Source organism: Bos taurus, chromosome 17 (genome assembly GCF_002263795.3).
Source record: "Bos taurus isolate L1 Dominette 01449 registration number 42190680 breed Hereford chromosome 17, ARS-UCD2.0, whole genome shotgun sequence".
Classification (NCBI taxonomy): domain Eukaryota; kingdom Metazoa; phylum Chordata; class Mammalia; order Artiodactyla; family Bovidae; genus Bos; species Bos taurus.
This window is the reverse complement of record NC_037344.1, coordinates 55,339,792-55,356,666: the sequence shown is the minus strand read 5'-3', so window position 1 is coordinate 55,356,666 and position 16,875 is coordinate 55,339,792. Positions and strand designations below refer to the sequence as shown.

Below are 16,875 nucleotides of genomic sequence, written 5' to 3'. Positions count from 1 at the left end.
CAAATTCTATCTGTTTGGGTTTTGAAAACTCTTACTTTATCATATTTCAAAATCTGCAGTGGTGAGTCTGCTATATTATACACACACACACACACATTTCACAACAGTTTCATGTTATTGTTAAGTTACTCTGCTGCTGCTAAGTCGCTTCAGTCGTGTCCAACTCTGTGCGACCCCATAGATGGCAGCCCACCAGGCTCCGCCGTCCCTGGGATTCTCTAGGCAAGAACACTGGAGTGGGTTGCCATTTCCTTCTCCAATGCATGAAAGTGAAAAGTGAAAGTGAAGTCGCTCAGTCGTGTCCGACTCTAGCGACCCCATGGACTGCAACCTATCAGGCTCCTCTGTCCATGGGATTTTCTAGGCAAAAGTACTGGAGTGGGGTGCCATTGCCTTCTCCTGTTAAGTTACTCAGTCATATCCAATTCTCTGTGACCCCATGGACTGCAGCATGCCAGGATTTCCTGTCCTTTACTATCTCCCAGAGTTTGCTCAAACTCATGTCCATTGAGGCAGTGATGCCATCCAAGCATCTTAACCTCTGTCATCCCCTTCTTCTCCTGTCCTCATCTTTCCCAACAGCTTTATTGAAATACAATTCACATATCACACAGCTGACCCACTTAACTGTAAAATTCAGTGCTTCTTAATATATTCATAAAGTTATACAACCATCACCACAGTCAGTTTTAGAACATTTTTATCACCCTAAAAAGAAACCCATATCCATTAGCAGTCACTACCCATTTGGCGCCTCCACCACCCCAATACTCCTAGACCAAGAGAATAACAACTCTATTTTCTGTTTCTAAAGATTTACCCGTTCTGGATACTTCATATAAGTAGAACTGTATATTATGTGGTCTTTTTGTATTGGCTTCGTTCTATCACTTAGCATAAGGTTTTCTATGTATATTTATATATTTAAATACAAGCTTATTTAAATATTTAAATTATAAAAACACATAACATCTAATTTAGTATTTTAAGCCCTCTGAGTGACATTAAGTACATTCATTGTTGTGCAATCAAACCCACCATCCATCCATAGAACTTGACTATATTTTAAATTATATTTTAGCAGGGTTATTGTGAAGATATGTGAGTTAATATAAATAAAGAGCTTAGAACAATGCATAGTCCAGAGAAAGGCTCAATGTTATCACTGCGTTAAACAAGCTTTCTGATCAAAGCCATTATGTAACAATTCCAGGGTCATATAAACAATAGCTTATGGAGGGGCAGGGTATATAATATTTTTATTTTTCATTCATGCAGTTAAAATTGAGTACCTAGGGGTGGAAGAAATAGCTTAAAATCTTATAAGGGGTTATCAGGTTTTCTCTTCTTTGTTTTTAGTTTAACCAATTTAATGGACGAGTGTTGCACCCACTATTGTAGACGAAAAGAATATGGAAAATATGTTTATCACTCACAATTTCAGGGCAAAGTCTCCCAAATTCTTGTAAGAAATCTTCTGTTGTTATCTCTGCTCTCATAAATTTCATCCAGGGCCCATTTTCGCCACCTGAGATCAAGGCCTTCACTATAGTTCCAGAAGGGATATGATTCTGTACCTCCCACTCTACCAAAAGTGAAACACATGGTAAGTGAAACGATATATGGACAAACAGCTGAAGTTTGGGGAACAGGGTAATTACCATACAGGTTCTGTGGCATCACTGTGGTGCCAGGTGGGTTCTACTGGGAATTCAGAGAAATTCAGGAAATGGAAAATCTCAGCCTTAGAGCTCCCAGGGAACAGCAGTAATAATTTGTGTGACTGAGGGGACACTGCTGCCAAGCATCAGTCCATGCCACCAGCTTGAGACGATGCTGGACACTACATTATGAATTTTCTTCCCTGGTCTCTTATTAGCTGGTTCATATGTATTAGGTCACTCACATGATCCTGGCACATGGTTAGGAAGTACATGAGGGAATAAACCAGATTTTGACAGCACTCCAAAACAAGCCCTTCATTTTGTAGGCTGTAGTAATCCTTCAGGGCAGTGTAGCCGGTACACTGAAACATTCACTTGGGGGTGTTGTTTTATAGAATAAAGAAGAAAATTTTGGTCCACAGAGAGCTAAGGCAGTGGGTGGTGGATCAGTATTGTTTCTACTGTGAGCATTTGTATAGGAATTGCTTTTTTTTTTAACAAAGATGTTTCTTTCTACAATACAGCTGCTATGAGGCAAAAATATATATAGCATTCATAATGATATCTAAGACCTAGTATACTTTATACATTTTCTTTCAATAAAGCAGTGCCTTGCATTGAAAATATTTCAGACAATATAGAAAGGTTTAAAAAAGAAAGTAAAATGACAAAGTAATCCCATTCTTCAGAAATCACCAATGTGACCAACTCAGAATGTCTTTTGAGAACAGCAAAACTTATAAAACTCAATCCAAATAATAATACCTCTTTAATTTTAGAACTAAAGTTAGAGCAATTTTTAGGATCTTAAGAGTTGACAAGCATGCAAGCAAAGGGGCACTCTCCTATGCTGTTGATGGTGGTGTAAATAAGCACAACCTCTATGGAGTGCAACATTTTATTTTACTTTTAAATATTTATTTATTCATTTGGCTATGCCAGGTCTTAATTGTGGCACACAGGATCTTCATTGTGGCAGGCAAGATCTTTAATTTTAACAGGCCAACTCTTAGTTGTGGCATATGGGATCTAGTTCCCTGACCAGGGATCGAACCTGGGTCCCCTGCATTGGGAGCACAGAGTCTTAGCCACCAGACCACCAGGGAAGTCCCGAATACAATATTTTAAATGTACATTTACATTTGATGTGATAATTCTGCTTTCAGGAATTTCTGCCACAGATGTATTTATAAAAGTAAGCAAAAATTATGTACATGGCTATTGGGCAGAACTGCTCATAACAAAAACTAGAAACTTACATGTATGTTAATAAAGGGCTGGTTAAATCAACCATGGTACACCCATATAATGGAATACCATGTAAATGTTGAAATGTATAAACTAGGCCAAAGGTCAGAAAATTATGGCCTGGGGGCCAAATCTGTCTCCCATCTGTTTTTTTGTAAATAAAGTTTTATTGGAACACAACCACACCTACTTGTTTACCACTGTCCAGGGCTGTTTCTGGCTTTAACACTAGAGCTGAATAGTTGTGATAGAGCCATTATGGCCCTGAAAGTCTATCTAGTCCTTGACAGAAAGAGTTTGCTAATCCCTGAACTAGACTTATGCCTACTGATGTGGAAAAGTTGCAAAGATATTATACTGAGTCAAAAAAAAAGAAAATGTAGCGAACAGTTTATACAGTATGATTCAGTTTTGGTATGCACGTTTTCCACACACACACACAAACACACACACACCCATTCTCAAATACATAGATGAAATTTTTTGAAATATAAACAATAAACTTTTCACAGTGATAATGAATGAAGTCTGGAACTGATTGAAAAGTAGTGGAGGAGCAAGCAGGAAATTTATCTTCATAGTTTATATACTTTTAGAACTGACTATTCAATAAATGAGACTGTCATAATGAGTTTCTATAAGGAAAAAATTTAATTAAATCTCTTTTTCATACCACCACAAAAATTCCCAACAGATTAAATACCCAAATCAGAAAAAACTCCAAAACAATACAGAACATCTTTATTTGAATATATTTTTCTTAGCCAAGACTCATAAAACTCAAGACATAGAAAAAAACAGATGATTTTCTTGATATCAAAAATGAAAACTCTTGTACAGCAAAAACATTATCATAAAATAAAAGAGAAGCCCCAGAACAGAGAAATATTTGTATGTGATATGACAAAAGTTTATTATTGCAAATCAACAATAAAAATGAGCAATTCACAGAAAGGGAAAAATGACCAATTAATATACAAAAAAAGCATTCAACCTGAATATTAAAATAACATACAGAGGGGAAAAAACATACAGAGATAGCCTTTTATCCATCACACTGACAAAAATTAAGCAGTCTGATCATATGACACTCCCTGAATGCTATGCTAAAATGTTTGGGCTGTACTCTTATTTAATTTTTTGTGTACACTGATTTTATAGTAAACTAATAGCTGAAATCAGGGCCTTGCAAACTTTGTGAGAAGGGCCACAGATGGACACTATGTAAATGAATGAACATGGCTGTGTTCCAACACAACTTCATTTTTATGGATACTGAAATTACAATTTTGTATAATTTCCACATGCCACAGAATAATATTCTTGTTTTGACATTTTTAATTATTTCAAAACATAAAAACCATTCTTGGCTGATGAACTATACAAAACCATACAACAGACCAGATTTGGTCCACAGGCTATAGCTGACTGACTGACCTCTGGCTTAAATGTAAAAAAAAGTATGCCATTAGAGGTGATCTGAATTCTAGTACTTGCTGCTCCAGTGACCCTTGATATGGGTCATTTTGTTTTATCTGGGATGGCAGTTTTTAAAAATGTATTTGTTTATTATTGACTGCATCGTGTCTTACTTGCGGCAGGTGGATCTCTGTTGCAGCACTTGGGGTTAGTTGCCCTGAGGCATGTGGGGTCTTAGCTCCCCGACTGAGATCAAACCCAAATCTCCTGCATTGTAAGGCAGATTATTAACTACCACTGACCACCAGGAAAGTCCCATAGGCCTTTTTAATGAATAAATAACATTAGGAGTTCCAGTCAAGAAAAACAACAAGGAGAAAGTAGAAGGCATTATTATTTCCTTCTTTATCCATCCAACAAACCTTTACTGAATGAACACCTGAACCAGCTCTGAGCTGACACTGGAAAAGTGAAGTTAACACATCTCAGACCCATGGTCCCCAATTCTAACTGCTCCACAGAGGAGATAGGAACACATCCCATAGCCAGCTAAAACACCCCTTGGTGTTAAGCTGAACTGGAAAGCTGCTATCCAGGGACATTCTGCCAGGGAAGGAGGTCAGAGGAGTCTTGACAGAAGAGAAGTCAATAATAACAACCATCATCTGATTTACTGAGGGCTCAAAGATTTTAGGCACCATGCTGAACACCATACCATTTAACTAGTCATTAAAGTATAGGTTGGATTTGAGCACACAGAGGATGCAAGGAAGGGTAGCTGCCAGCAGGTGGAACAGAACTTGCAAAGGTGCAGGGGTGCAGATGTGTTTAAAGAACATCAAATGGTTGAAATGTGGGCACATGTGGGAAGTTGTGTGGTACAAGGGTATGTGGGCTAATTGTAAGAGGCCCCTAATGCCAGACAAAAGCTTCCCAACTTAATCTAAGAGAAAGAGTGCAGGCACTCAAGGATTTGAAGCAGGAGAGTGAAGGGGTAAGATGTGTGTATGTGTGGGGTTATTTTGGCATCATGTGAGATCTTGGTTCCCTGACCAGGGATCAAACTCTCACCCCCTGCAGTGAAAGCATGGAGTCCTAACCTCTGGACACCGAGAGAAGTCCCGGATGCATGTTTTAGAAAACTAATTCTGGGGGCTGTGTGGAGGGTGGTGCAAAAAAGCCAAAGGACCAGAGTCATAGAGAGGACGCAGGTAGCTGATATGATTTCAAAGGTAGAACAAGTCGGGGATTTAAACCTGGGCAGAGGCCATGGGAGTGAAGAGAAGCAAGTAGCTTCTCAAGATATTCTGGAGAAAGTCAAGAAAACTCTTGCCCAGTGATCTTTATGTTTCCAAGCAGGAAGGATTGGGGTAGGGGAGTACAATGACTCAGGGAGTGTGGAACAGGCCTGGAGTAAATGCAAGAAGAATAAGAGTGGAGGAAAAGAAAAGCTTAGGGCTCAGCTTAGAGCTGAAGCAATTAGAAGGAAACAAAAAAGGCTCACCTCAGCAGTTTGTATACCCAGGTAATTTTTTGACCAAGGTCACAGAAAAACTGAACTTAGGTTGACTTAGCATGGAGAACTGCCTAATCAGCCAGCAGTACAGGTCAAAAAGAAAGGTCCATCTCCATTCCTGCTGGCTGTAATGATAATGTGACAGCAAGAGATGAAGCAGCCAGCAGAGACCATAAGGTAAGACTGGAAATGAACAATACCCATAGCAGAATGACACTATAGAAAGAGCCCACAGCTCTGATATCATATAGCAACATACTAGCCCAGACCACATACCTAGCTTTCATATACAAAATAAATCAACTTCTGCCTTCTTCAGTCACTGTTCTGTTAGGAAGGACAGATAAAGAAATGATCAGAACCTATAGGTTTGATTTTATAGTAATAAAAGCAGGTGTAGAGGGAGGTTGGTGGAAGAGGAAAGACTGCAATCAAAGCAGGGAGGGGAGATTACAGCATTCAGAAGCAGTTCTCAGGGAAAGGTAATTAAATTCTACCCATAACAATGACAGTTCGTCATTTACTGAGAATTTCGGATGAGCCAAGCACTCATTCTGCTAATCAAGTGCTTTCTATGAATGATCTCACTTAATGCTCCCCAAACCCCAAAGAAGTATGTACTATCATTAGCATTAATCTAATGATGAGGAAACTGACTCAGAGAAGTGAAACCACTTGCCCAAGATCCTCAGCAGCACTACTGTTGCTTGGAATTTGATTCAAGAGCAAGAATAGCACCCACTGAGGCACACTGTCATCTCCCCTCACCACCTCCTTTCCCCCACCCCCACACACCCCAGTCTCTAAAGGTGAAGGAGAATGAAGAGCTCACCTGCAGCCACTCTCCCTGGAGAAGGAAGCAGAACTCCGCCCATGTCAAAAATCACTGCTCTGTAGGGGCCGCCTCCAGAATGTGTCCATCTCCAGGCTCCCGGGTGCCTGCCCTGGACGTGTTTCAGGAAGGCCGCCCTCCAAGCCCGCTGGAGCTGGGAGGACTGCAGAAGCTGCCTTAGGCACATGTTGGGGCCAAGGCTGTGAAGCAGAAACAGGACATGATTAGCCTTCACTGCCTCCAAGCAGACCTCCGTCCTGGCACTCAGGCATGTCTATTCTGACTTTCAACCAGCATTTCAGACACAACCAGAGCTGAACTCACTGTCTCTGCCCTCCATGACAACTCCTTTCCTAGGGTCCTTGGCCCAGCAAAGGGCTCCACCATTTCCCCAGCAACCCAAGCTAGACAGTTAGACTCACCCCAGTCCCCTAGTCACACACCTCCATTCTGGTGCTTGGTGCGACCAGTCTTTCCTCTGGAAGATTTCGATCTACCTCTCCACTCACTGTGTGATCTCACCCACAGACCTTTGCAGCAGCCTCCTAAGTGGTCCCCTTGCCTCTTCATTCAAAATTGCAAATTTGATCATGTCCTACCCCCATTTAAAATCTCCAGTGATTCCCCATTGTCCTCACAATAAACTCTCAGCTCCTCAAGCTGCCTGAAAAGGCCGAGAACTTCTTCTCCCCTTTGGGCAGCAGCTCTCCTTTGTACTTCACCTTAGCCTGGGTGATCTCGACACTCACTTCCATGTGAGGCTGTTGCCCTGGCCTGAATGCTCCCTTCCATCCATTACCTGGATAACTGCCCATTGTCCCTCAGGTTGTAGTTTGCCTGTCACTTCCTTCATGAAACCTCTTCTGGCCCTGAGAAGAGGTAGATGAGCAGTCTCTCCTGTACTTTCTCAGGGTGCCCTGTACTCACCTCCTCCTAGCACTCACAATGCCACCACACTATCATCCCTCCTACAGAGCAGGGCGATGACCTCCTGATCTTCACTGCCTCTTTTCTAAACTTACTTTCAACAAGTTCAGGGGAAAGAAAAACATACATATAACAGGTACATGTATACATAGATATACAAACATTTTCACATGAATAGACATAAATGTGGCAAAATGTTAATAATTAGTCTCAGTGAAGAGCGTGTGATGAAAGGTATATGAGAGATCATTGTACTATTCTTTCAATTTTTTTTAGGTCTGAAATAAAAACCTGGGAAAAAGAACAACAACAAAAAATTCTACTTGCAGTCAGTTCCACTTGAAAATCTTGGTTTCTCATGTGATGTCTATGGTTAAAAAACTAAGAAGCTAGTTAGAGCAAAACAGGTTGGTAAGACAGCCTGCATGTTCATGGGAGTCACCTCAGTGCCACCATAAGGACTAAATAAAGTATGAAGAATCTAAAGAAAGAACTCTTAGGAAGTAAAAGTTCAAGATGATATAACGTGTTTCTTACGTAGTTGGAAATTTGCTGGATTGGGGCACGAATGCTGAAATGAAAAGGTAGATTGATTTGCATTTTGGGTTTTACTTATGTTCTGTGCCAAGGCCAAAGTCAATGACGGAAGGAGAAATTTATTTATAGGTTCCAAAAGTGTTAACAAGTTCTGTATGAGGGCTTAACAGAGATGAAAAGGGCTGACTTTCATACTGAAGGGGTGACTTTTATTCTCATTGAAGACACTGTCCTCCTTATACTCCAGCTAATGGATGAGTGGGCTCCCACAACTAGCTGCTTCTTCCTTCCAACTAGAGATGATGGGCTGTTCTTACTTCCCAGTGCTCTCTTCAGAGCAGGAAAAGGTTGTGATTTCTCATACCATACATCCTGGTAACTCCGTGGTACCTGCCCACTGACTGGAACGCCTCTGCCTGGTTTGTGTGTGTTAATTGCTCAGTTGTGTCCAACTCTTTGTGACCCAATGGACTGTAGCCTGCCAGGCTTCTCTGTCCATGGAATTCTCCAGGCAAGAATACTAGAGTGGGTTGCCATTCTCTTCTCCAGAAGAACTTCCCAACCCAGGGATCAAACCCTGGTCTCCTGCATCACAAGCAGATTCACCATTTGAGCTACAGGGAAGTCTGCTTTATTTGCTAGTAAATTTCCACTCATTTTTACATCACAGCATCAGCTTTATCTCCTCTAGAGAGGCTAGTCTTTCTTTTTCTTGGGAGACTCTGATACTAATTTTTTTTTTCCACTTTCACTGCTTCTTATCCATACCTTCACTAGACAACTTACCCCATCATAGTTCTTTTGACTCTATCTACTCCTCTAAATGTAAACTTGTTAAGGAAAGGCCTTATTTTATTTTCATGTCTATCCATCCCCTAGGACCTGGCATAATATCTAGACACGTTGCAGGTGCTCAGTAAAAACATGAGTTGGAGGAGTTCCCTTGGCTTCCCTAGTGGCTCAGACAGTAAAGAATCTGCCTGCAATGCAGGAGACCTGCAGATCCCTGGGTTGGGGAGATCCCTTAGAGAAGGGAATGGCTACCCACTCCAGTATTCTTGCCTGGAGAATCCCATGGTCAGTGGAGCCTGGTGGGCTACAATCCATAGGGTTGCAAAGAGTCAGACACAACCGAACCAACAACACTTTCTTTCACTTCCTGGGCACCTAATAGGATTTCCGGCTTTCACTGCTGTGGCACTGGTTCAGTCCCTGGTCAAGGAACAGAGATCCTGCAAGGTGTGTGGCAAGGCCAAAAATCAGAATAGAAATATGAGTTGGAAGGATGAATAAACTGGATGAATCAGAAAACAGGGGAACACAGGTGGCAGGCATAGTATTTGGCAGCTACAGAATACTGTAACAAGCCCATTTTGCCCATCTCTAGTGAGTAGTTCTCTGGAACTGGCATCTTCCTTCTCCACCGTAAACAATATTCATCTTCTCTCTCTCTGCCTCTCAGTATGTGTAATGTAGATGTGCTACCTAAATTATACTTTCATAAATATGCACACAGTGTGAAAAAGTGAAAGTGTTGTTGCTCAGTTGTGTCTGACTCTTTGCAACCCCATGGACCAGGCTCCTAAGTCCATGGGATTCTCCAGGAAAGAATATTAGAGTGGGTTGTCATTCCCTTCTCCAAGGAATCTTCCCAACCCAGGGATTGAACCCATGCCTCCCGCATTGCAGGCAGATTCTTTACCATCTGAGCCACTAGAGAAGGCCAGTTGTTGCATATTAAAGAGGTGGTTTAGTAGAGATTGAGTGTTGGCTCTGGAATCAGATTCCCTGCATTCAAAGTCTAGCTCTGCCGCTTACTTACTTGTGAGATCCTGAGCAAGTGACTCTCTCTGAGCCTCAGGTTCCTCCTCCATAAAATGGGAAAAATTATAGTATCTCTCTCATGAAGTTATTCTTACTACTACATAGAGATAAAGTATGTATTAATAAAGCACTCAAGTTATTACCTGGCACACCATTAAATGTTATCTGCTACTGTAATATACTATAAAAAAAAAGTTCACATGAGATCTCATATATTATATACATATAGTGGGATGCATATGACATATACAGTTCCACAAAAATCAGCAACTGCCACTGCGGGGAATTTTGGCCCCAAGGGGACATCTGGGAATGTCTGGAGACATTTTGGTGCTCACCAGTTGGAGGTGCTACTGGTACCTAGTAGGTCAGGCCAGGGATGGTGCTAACTATTCCATTAACTGTAGGACATACACACAACCCAAAGGCTTAGTGAGTCCAATAATGTTAACAGTGCAGAGGTTGAGAAATCATGATATAAAGTGTACACTGAAACTAATTCATAGTGTGCAGTCATAATGTATAAACATCAGGTGGTCATGATATGGATTTGTAGTCCACACACCTACATATGTCCAGGACACAGTGTGTCCTATGACACACTTACATGTCATGATAACATATACCGATTAGCATCCTGTCACATATATGCTATATATGTATTGATTGTGGCCCTCCATGTTCACGTGCCCAAGGCAAGTCTGTTGTTCAGTGGCTAAGTCCTTTCGGACTCCTTGCTACGCCATGGACTGCAGGATACCAGGTTTCCCTGTCCTTCACTATCTCATAGTTTGCTCAAACTCATGTCCGCTAGGTCGGTGATGCATCCAACCCTCTCATCCTCTGTCGCCCCCTTCTCCTCCTGTCCTCAATCTCAAGTCTGGGATATTGAAAAGAATGCGGACTCTCAGAAAAATTAATGTAAACAGAGTCACAGCCTCTACTTGCTTCATCCTCATAGCTGTATAAGGATATCACACAATTTTATGAAAAACCTCGCTCAAGGTCACACAACTAGGGACAAGATCAAATCCATAAGAACGGGAGTTGGGTGTTCATCTTATTCACCAATGTATCCCCACCACCCCAACAGTCCCTACTCCCTATTGGCCCTCAGAGAAAGAAACGGATTCATCTCTATGCCTCAGAGCACCGATCTGTAAAGCGTGGCTGACCCAAAGCAACCCTGCCTACAGTTGGAGCGAGAGATCAAACAGGACAAAAAGAAGCCAGAGCTCTCTGCAGGGTGCGGGTGGCTCGGACAATTGGGAGACCTCGCGGAGTCAGAGACCCCTCGCCGTCAGATGAGCCGGGCTAAGAACGAGGTCTCTCAGGTAGGCTAACTCAGGTCTGGACGCAAACCCACCGGTCCGCCTAATGAAAGCCCAGCTCCCGAGATTGCCGTGACGTGCCTCCTCCACGATTTCTTCCAGATTCCGTACGCAGGGTTCAGGCTCACCTTAGCGAAAACACCAGTCACGTGGCTACCGCCACACCCAATCAAAGAGCGCGCAGGCCCGCGCATGCGTAACCTCACAGGACAACGACGGCGGCCGGGAGGCGGAAGTGGAGGTTGTTGTGGCTCAAAGGGTTGCTCGCGGAGGTGCTGCTGCTGCTGCTGCTGCTGAGGCGGTGGCGGCGGCGCTGAGGCGGTGGCGGCGCTGCCCGCCCCGGGCCTCTCTACCTCTAGGCTCGCCTCCCAGCCTCGCCTGAGCCCGCCGGGGCCTTCACCGGCCAGCGGCTGCCCTATGAGTGTGTCACTAGTTGTCATCCGCCTGGAGCTCGCAGAACACTCGCCGGTCCCCGCCGGCTTCGGCTTCAGCGCTGCCGGTGAGTCCGCGGCCTCGCCGCCTCCCCCGTGGCCCGCGCCTGGGCCCCGGGGCGCGTCCTTTCAGAGTCTGAGTCCGGGCAAGGGCCTCCGCTTCAGGAGGAAGCCGAGAAGTGGTTGGGATCCCTCTCCCCCCACCATCCTTGGGCAGTCTCTTCCCAGGTGTCACCTGTGGGAAGTCTTTGCCGGTCCCTCCTTCCTGGTGCCTTCCCACTGGGACTTTGTTTATATTTGGCGCGTCGCACTCTCCAACCTGGGTGAGAGCCTAGTTGTGCGAATTGATTTTCTCTAGGCTGCCGTCTCTGGGGTCGCACAGAGTCGGACACGACTGAAGCGACTTAGCAGCGGCAGCAGCAGCAGCAGCAGGCTTTGTGAAGGCAGACAGGGAATCCCCAGCACGCTGACGGCTTCTGGTTTAATTAAATTCTTCCTCTTTGAAAAACCATCCATTTGGGCGCCCTGTGGCAGTAGTTATAACTGAAAATATGTACAGTTCCTATATCCAAGCACTGTACTAAACACCTCGTGTGCACACTTTTCTATATCTTCATACAACCCAATTAGTTTTATGGGTGGATGAGGCTTTTACAAACTGGAACTGAAGCCGTGGGATTAAGTGCCTTACCCAGGATCATCTATCCGTGGCAAAACTGGAATTCTACCTCAGAGAGCTGGACTTGAGAGTCTGAGCTCTTCATTTCCAGTCACACAGCCTCCTCCTGGGAAATGCAGGTATGGCTCTGTTCCTTGAAGAGCCAGCAACGCATCATTCAAGGAATACTTTATGAGTGCTTGCTCTCTGTTGAGCTTTAGTTTTGTGCGGAAAGAGACATGGTCCCTGCTTTAAGGGCACCAGCAATTCACTTCAGTTCATGGAGATAGATTAGGTAAATAATTACAGGATAAATGTAGGATACAGCTGTGACAAATGTACAGTAAGGGAAGGTAGAAAGCTGGAAAGGAGTTTGGAAAGCTATCATGAGAGGATGTGTTTGGTTTGGGGAAGAGGCCTGGGGCTGGTAGGGATGGTCTTGTGGGAAACTTCCCTGAGTGTGTGAATTTTTGAGCTGCAAACTAAAGACTGAATATAATTAAATAGGCTACTGAGTTCTGAAAGTCGAATTAATTGACATAAGCGACATATACATTTTTACATGGGTCAGTCATTGAGTCATTAATTTATTCAACATATCTTTAAAGAGCTTCCAGTGTGTGCCAGGCACTGTGATGTAAGTACTGAGGATACAGTGATGGGCAAAACAGGCTTGATCTCTCTTCACATAAAGCTTATATTAAGGATATTTCTATCAAATCTCCAAATTTATTTTTCATTTTTGTGTGTTTTAGTGATTTAAGAAAATGATCACAGTTTTTCAGGACAAGGTGGGATTAGGCTAACCCAGGTTGTTAAGAAGACTAACCCTAAAAGTTTTGTTGATTAGTGGACTTGATGCCCTAATTTGGGGTCCAACACAGTTTCACGTACAAGTGTTACTAAAATGTTGGTTCATCTGAGCAGGATCACTATCAAAGCTTTTATCTCCTTCATTTGCTTTAAAATGCACGATTTCCACTAGGACCACTATGCATTTCTGAGTTTATTGCCCTGGGCATTAACTGACTGTCAGTACTGCAGAGCCCCAGAGATGAGTGAGAAGGACCCTGCAAAAGGCATCTTATAGTCTTGGGGGAAGGCAGCAGAGAGAAAAAGGAAACCTGTGGATGGATACATTGAGAGTGGAAAGAGGCTTGTTTTATTATCAGATATTAATTATTCATGTATTCTTTAGTCGGGGAAATGTCTGATGAGGAGATCCAAAAGAAGACACTAGCTTCAGCTGTAGCCTGTTTAGAAGGGAAGTCACCAGGGGAGAAAGCAGCAATCATACATCAGCATCTTGGTCGTCGAGAAATGACAGATGTGATCATTGAGACCATGAAGGCCAACCCAGGTATGCTTTCCAGAACCCTAGGCTATCTTCTGTTAAGGTAAACCCATGGTTGCTTGTGTTGGAGTGGTGTTCAGTGAGCCTGTGATTAAGACCTCTAGCATACTTTAGCTTTTACTGCCTATGTTCCTTACATGAAACTGTCAGGGTGGATTTCAGTTTCTCTAAATATTTCTTCTAAATTACTTGTAACAAGGTAGGTTGACAACTCTCCTTAGTGAGGAGAGCTACTTAGCATGTAGGTCTGTGGCGATTCATGTTGAATCCAGATAAGCACGTTGTGACTCCCCCTGCTCTGCCAGCTCGCTCCATCCAGGGGAGTGGATGTGTATTGCATCTCCAGTGTGGAGAACTGGTAGGTTGGTTTTCAAACTTTCAAACAGCCCTGAATATTTGTCCCACTTAGGAGTGCATAGCTCAGTTGGTAAAGAATCCGCCTGCAATGCAGGAGACCCTGGTTCAATTCCCAGGTTGGGAAGATCCACTGGAGAAGGGATAGGCTACCTACTCCAGGATTCTTGGGCTTCCCTTGTGGCTCAGCTGGTAAAGAATCTGCCTGCAATGCAGGAGACCTGGGTTCGATCCCTGGGTTGGGAAGATCCCCTGGAGAAGGGAGAGGCTACCCACTCCAGTATTCTGGCCTGGAGAATTCTATGGACTGTATAGTCCATAGGGTCACAAAGAGTCGGACACAACTGAGCAACTTACACTTTCAGAAGTGCATGATGGAAGACACCTGCCTTATTATGGTACTTCTCAATGTAAAGTCAACATCCTTCAGTTTCTGAGGGGCAGGGAGAGTGGGGGCAAAGAGTACTTTCAAGTTGTGATGTCCCCAAAACTCTGCTGTTCTGTGAATGCAATTCTTAATGCAATTTCTCTTTCACTCTGACTTAAAATTCTCATCTAATTGGAATCCTTCCACATATTTCATATCAGTTTATAATCTACTAACTTTTTGGTTTGTGAAAGATGAGCCAGAAGCTACAGTGGAAGAAAGGAAATCTTCAGAAGCATCCCTCACTGCACAGAGAAGTAAAGATAGAAGTAAAGAAGGTATAAATGCTGCTCTTGATTCTCCATCCAAGCAGCTTCCAGATCAGATTTCCTTCTTCAGTGGAAACCCCTCAGTTGAAATAGTTCATGGTATTATGCATCTGTACAAGACAAAGTAAGAAAATCCTTTTCTCTTTTGAGTTTGTCTGTTTTTTGCCATAGGGTGGAGAAAATGTTCTTGCCCTGAAGATAAGGATTATTTTAAGCTTTGTTCAAAGGGTTAGTACTTTCATATATTGTGTGTTAAATTCTTAGATATTTTCTTAAGAATTCTTAGATATTTTATATATGGTTAAATCTCATAAATTGGGTAAAAGAGCCTTATGAATGAATCATGCAGATTCACTTGAGAGAATACCCAAGAAAATATTCCCTGAGAAGGTAGGCATGCAGGTGATTGGAAAATTGAAAGGAAGGAAGAAAAGAAAAGAAAAATTCTAAGTGATGTATAACATAGATGTAGTCTCTTATTCCCACCAAGTCTTTACTAAAGAAACTGCTAAGAAGTCACTTAATGGGTTGCCATTTCATCATATCTTTGAACTCCTTTTTGTGGTCCAAACAAGGCTTTCTGGAGGCCAAAGGAAAGGAAGATTTTGCTATATAATCAACATAGCTGGGCCCCAGCTCCTTGAATAATTAGTTGCTGATTTCTTTAAAGACTGTCCTTGTCCTAAATTGTTTGCTCAGTCTCCACTGGGAAACAGAATACTCAGGTAGCCATTTTGGATTGCAGCTGTTGAAGTGAGTTTGCAGCATTTCAAAAGCAAATTGCTCACCTGAAACTACCACAACATTCTTAACTGACTATATCCCAATACAAAATACAAAGTTTAAAGTTTGAAGAAAAAAGCAAATTGTATTGTGGGTGATTTTTCTTTCCCTTCTTTTAGCTATTCTAATCCAACAACACTTCCTGTAATCTTCAGAGTCACATCTTCATGATTCAGAATTCTCCTTCCTATATTTAGAAGTCTTTTCTCTTCAAAAACCTTCAAGAGAAGTCTATGGACTTCAAGAGAAGTCCATAGTTAGAGTTGTTCTTCTATTGTTATCTAAGGATGGTGATTATTAAAAAACGAATGAAAGCAAAACACTGCAAATTTGCCTGATGTAGGTTTATAACCATTAAAAGCCTTTAACTGAAGATTAAAAAATATCAGTGGTGGGTATCATGTAGAACATTTCAAAGGTTACCTTAAAGTCCGTTGCTGATGTGTTTAAGCGGTTCTCCATTTACCCAGGTGAGTATTTTCCAGTAAGATAACAAACTGTTTAAATTGATTTATAAAGTATTACATTTTGTTTTTCCTTGGACATAAAAGTTGTCTGATTAGTGTTGCTTGAACTAACCATACCTCATCTATTCAAGACAGTCTAATTATTGTCTTATTAGTAAGATGACCTCCTTAAAAGAAGATGTGAGGCGTAGTGCCATGCTGTGTATTCTCACAGTCCCTGCTACAATGACCAGTCATGACCTTATGAAGTTTGTCGCCCCATTTAATGAAGTAATTGAACAAATGAAAATCATCAGAGACTCTACTCCAAATCAGTATATGGTGCTGATAAAGTTTAGTGCACAGGTAAAAGTTAAGATATTAAAAATCTGTTTGCCACAAAAACTGTGTTTTTCAAAGTGTTTGATACTAGCCATGTTTAATTTACTACGTCTTGCATTTAGAAGTCTTGATATCTTCTAGAGTATTAATGTAATTCTAGAAATACTGCTGACTTCACCAGCAAACACACAATTCTAATTCATAGCTGTTATTTTTTATAAATCAAATTGAGTGTGAAATCTAGGTTGTGTGTGTTTGTTTATCCAGTAGTAGCTATTCTAGTAGAACAGTAATTCCCAACCTTTCTTAACGCTGTATTGTTATTTGCCATTATAAAACTGTGCCCCTGCTTCTATCATTCTCTTTTTAGTAGATATTCTTGGGCACATTCTAGAAAATCAAATAAAAATTTTTTTGATGATGAAGGGTTTTGTGACATTCCCTGAATTATTAAAGATGCTTTTGAGTTCTAACTGGAAATCACTGCAATAGAGAGACAAACTCAAAGAAAGC

The 16,875-nt window shown here is 42.1% G+C and overlaps 2 protein-coding genes, 1 long non-coding RNA gene and 1 other non-coding gene across 6 annotated transcripts in view; 2 read left to right on the top strand and 2 right to left on the bottom strand.

The window, feature by feature from the left end:
* Positions 1–16,875, bottom strand: part of ACAD10 (acyl-CoA dehydrogenase family member 10) — a 109,422-nt gene that overhangs the window by 32,990 nt on the left and 59,557 nt on the right. The window contains exons 1-3 of one of the 3 annotated variants that reach the window (XM_059876386.1): positions 11,334–11,405; positions 6,680–6,879; positions 1,437–1,585 (exon numbers count right to left, since the gene is read on the bottom strand). In XM_059876386.1, coding sequence (XP_059732369.1) covers positions 1,437–1,585; positions 6,680–6,866 — 336 coding nt within the window. In that variant the 5' untranslated portion in view covers positions 6,867–6,879; positions 11,334–11,405. Of the gene's footprint in view, positions 1–1,436; positions 1,586–6,679; positions 6,880–11,333; positions 11,406–16,875 lie in introns of those variants that run through there. The other 2 variants (XM_024977724.2, XM_059876385.1) reach the window with 2 other exon arrangements.
* On the top strand, positions 1,523–8,205 carry LOC132342616 (uncharacterized). Its single transcript, XR_009491072.1, has 2 exons — positions 1,523–1,606; positions 7,883–8,205. It is a non-coding gene; the product is annotated as an uncharacterized lncRNA (long non-coding RNA).
* On the bottom strand, positions 2,698–2,770 carry TRNAG-CCC (transfer RNA glycine (anticodon CCC)). Its single transcript has one exon. It is a non-coding gene; the product is annotated as a tRNA-Gly (tRNA).
* The window catches only part of BRAP (BRCA1 associated protein), a gene marked incomplete at its 3' end in the record, with an annotated part of 30,613 nt that continues 25,289 nt past the window's right edge, over positions 11,552–16,875 (top strand). The window contains 4 exon segments of the mRNA NM_001099008.1: positions 11,552–11,797; positions 13,586–13,747; positions 14,717–14,915; positions 16,197–16,386. Coding sequence (NP_001092478.1) covers positions 11,716–11,797; positions 13,586–13,747; positions 14,717–14,915; positions 16,197–16,386 — 633 coding nt within the window. The 5' untranslated portion in view covers positions 11,552–11,715.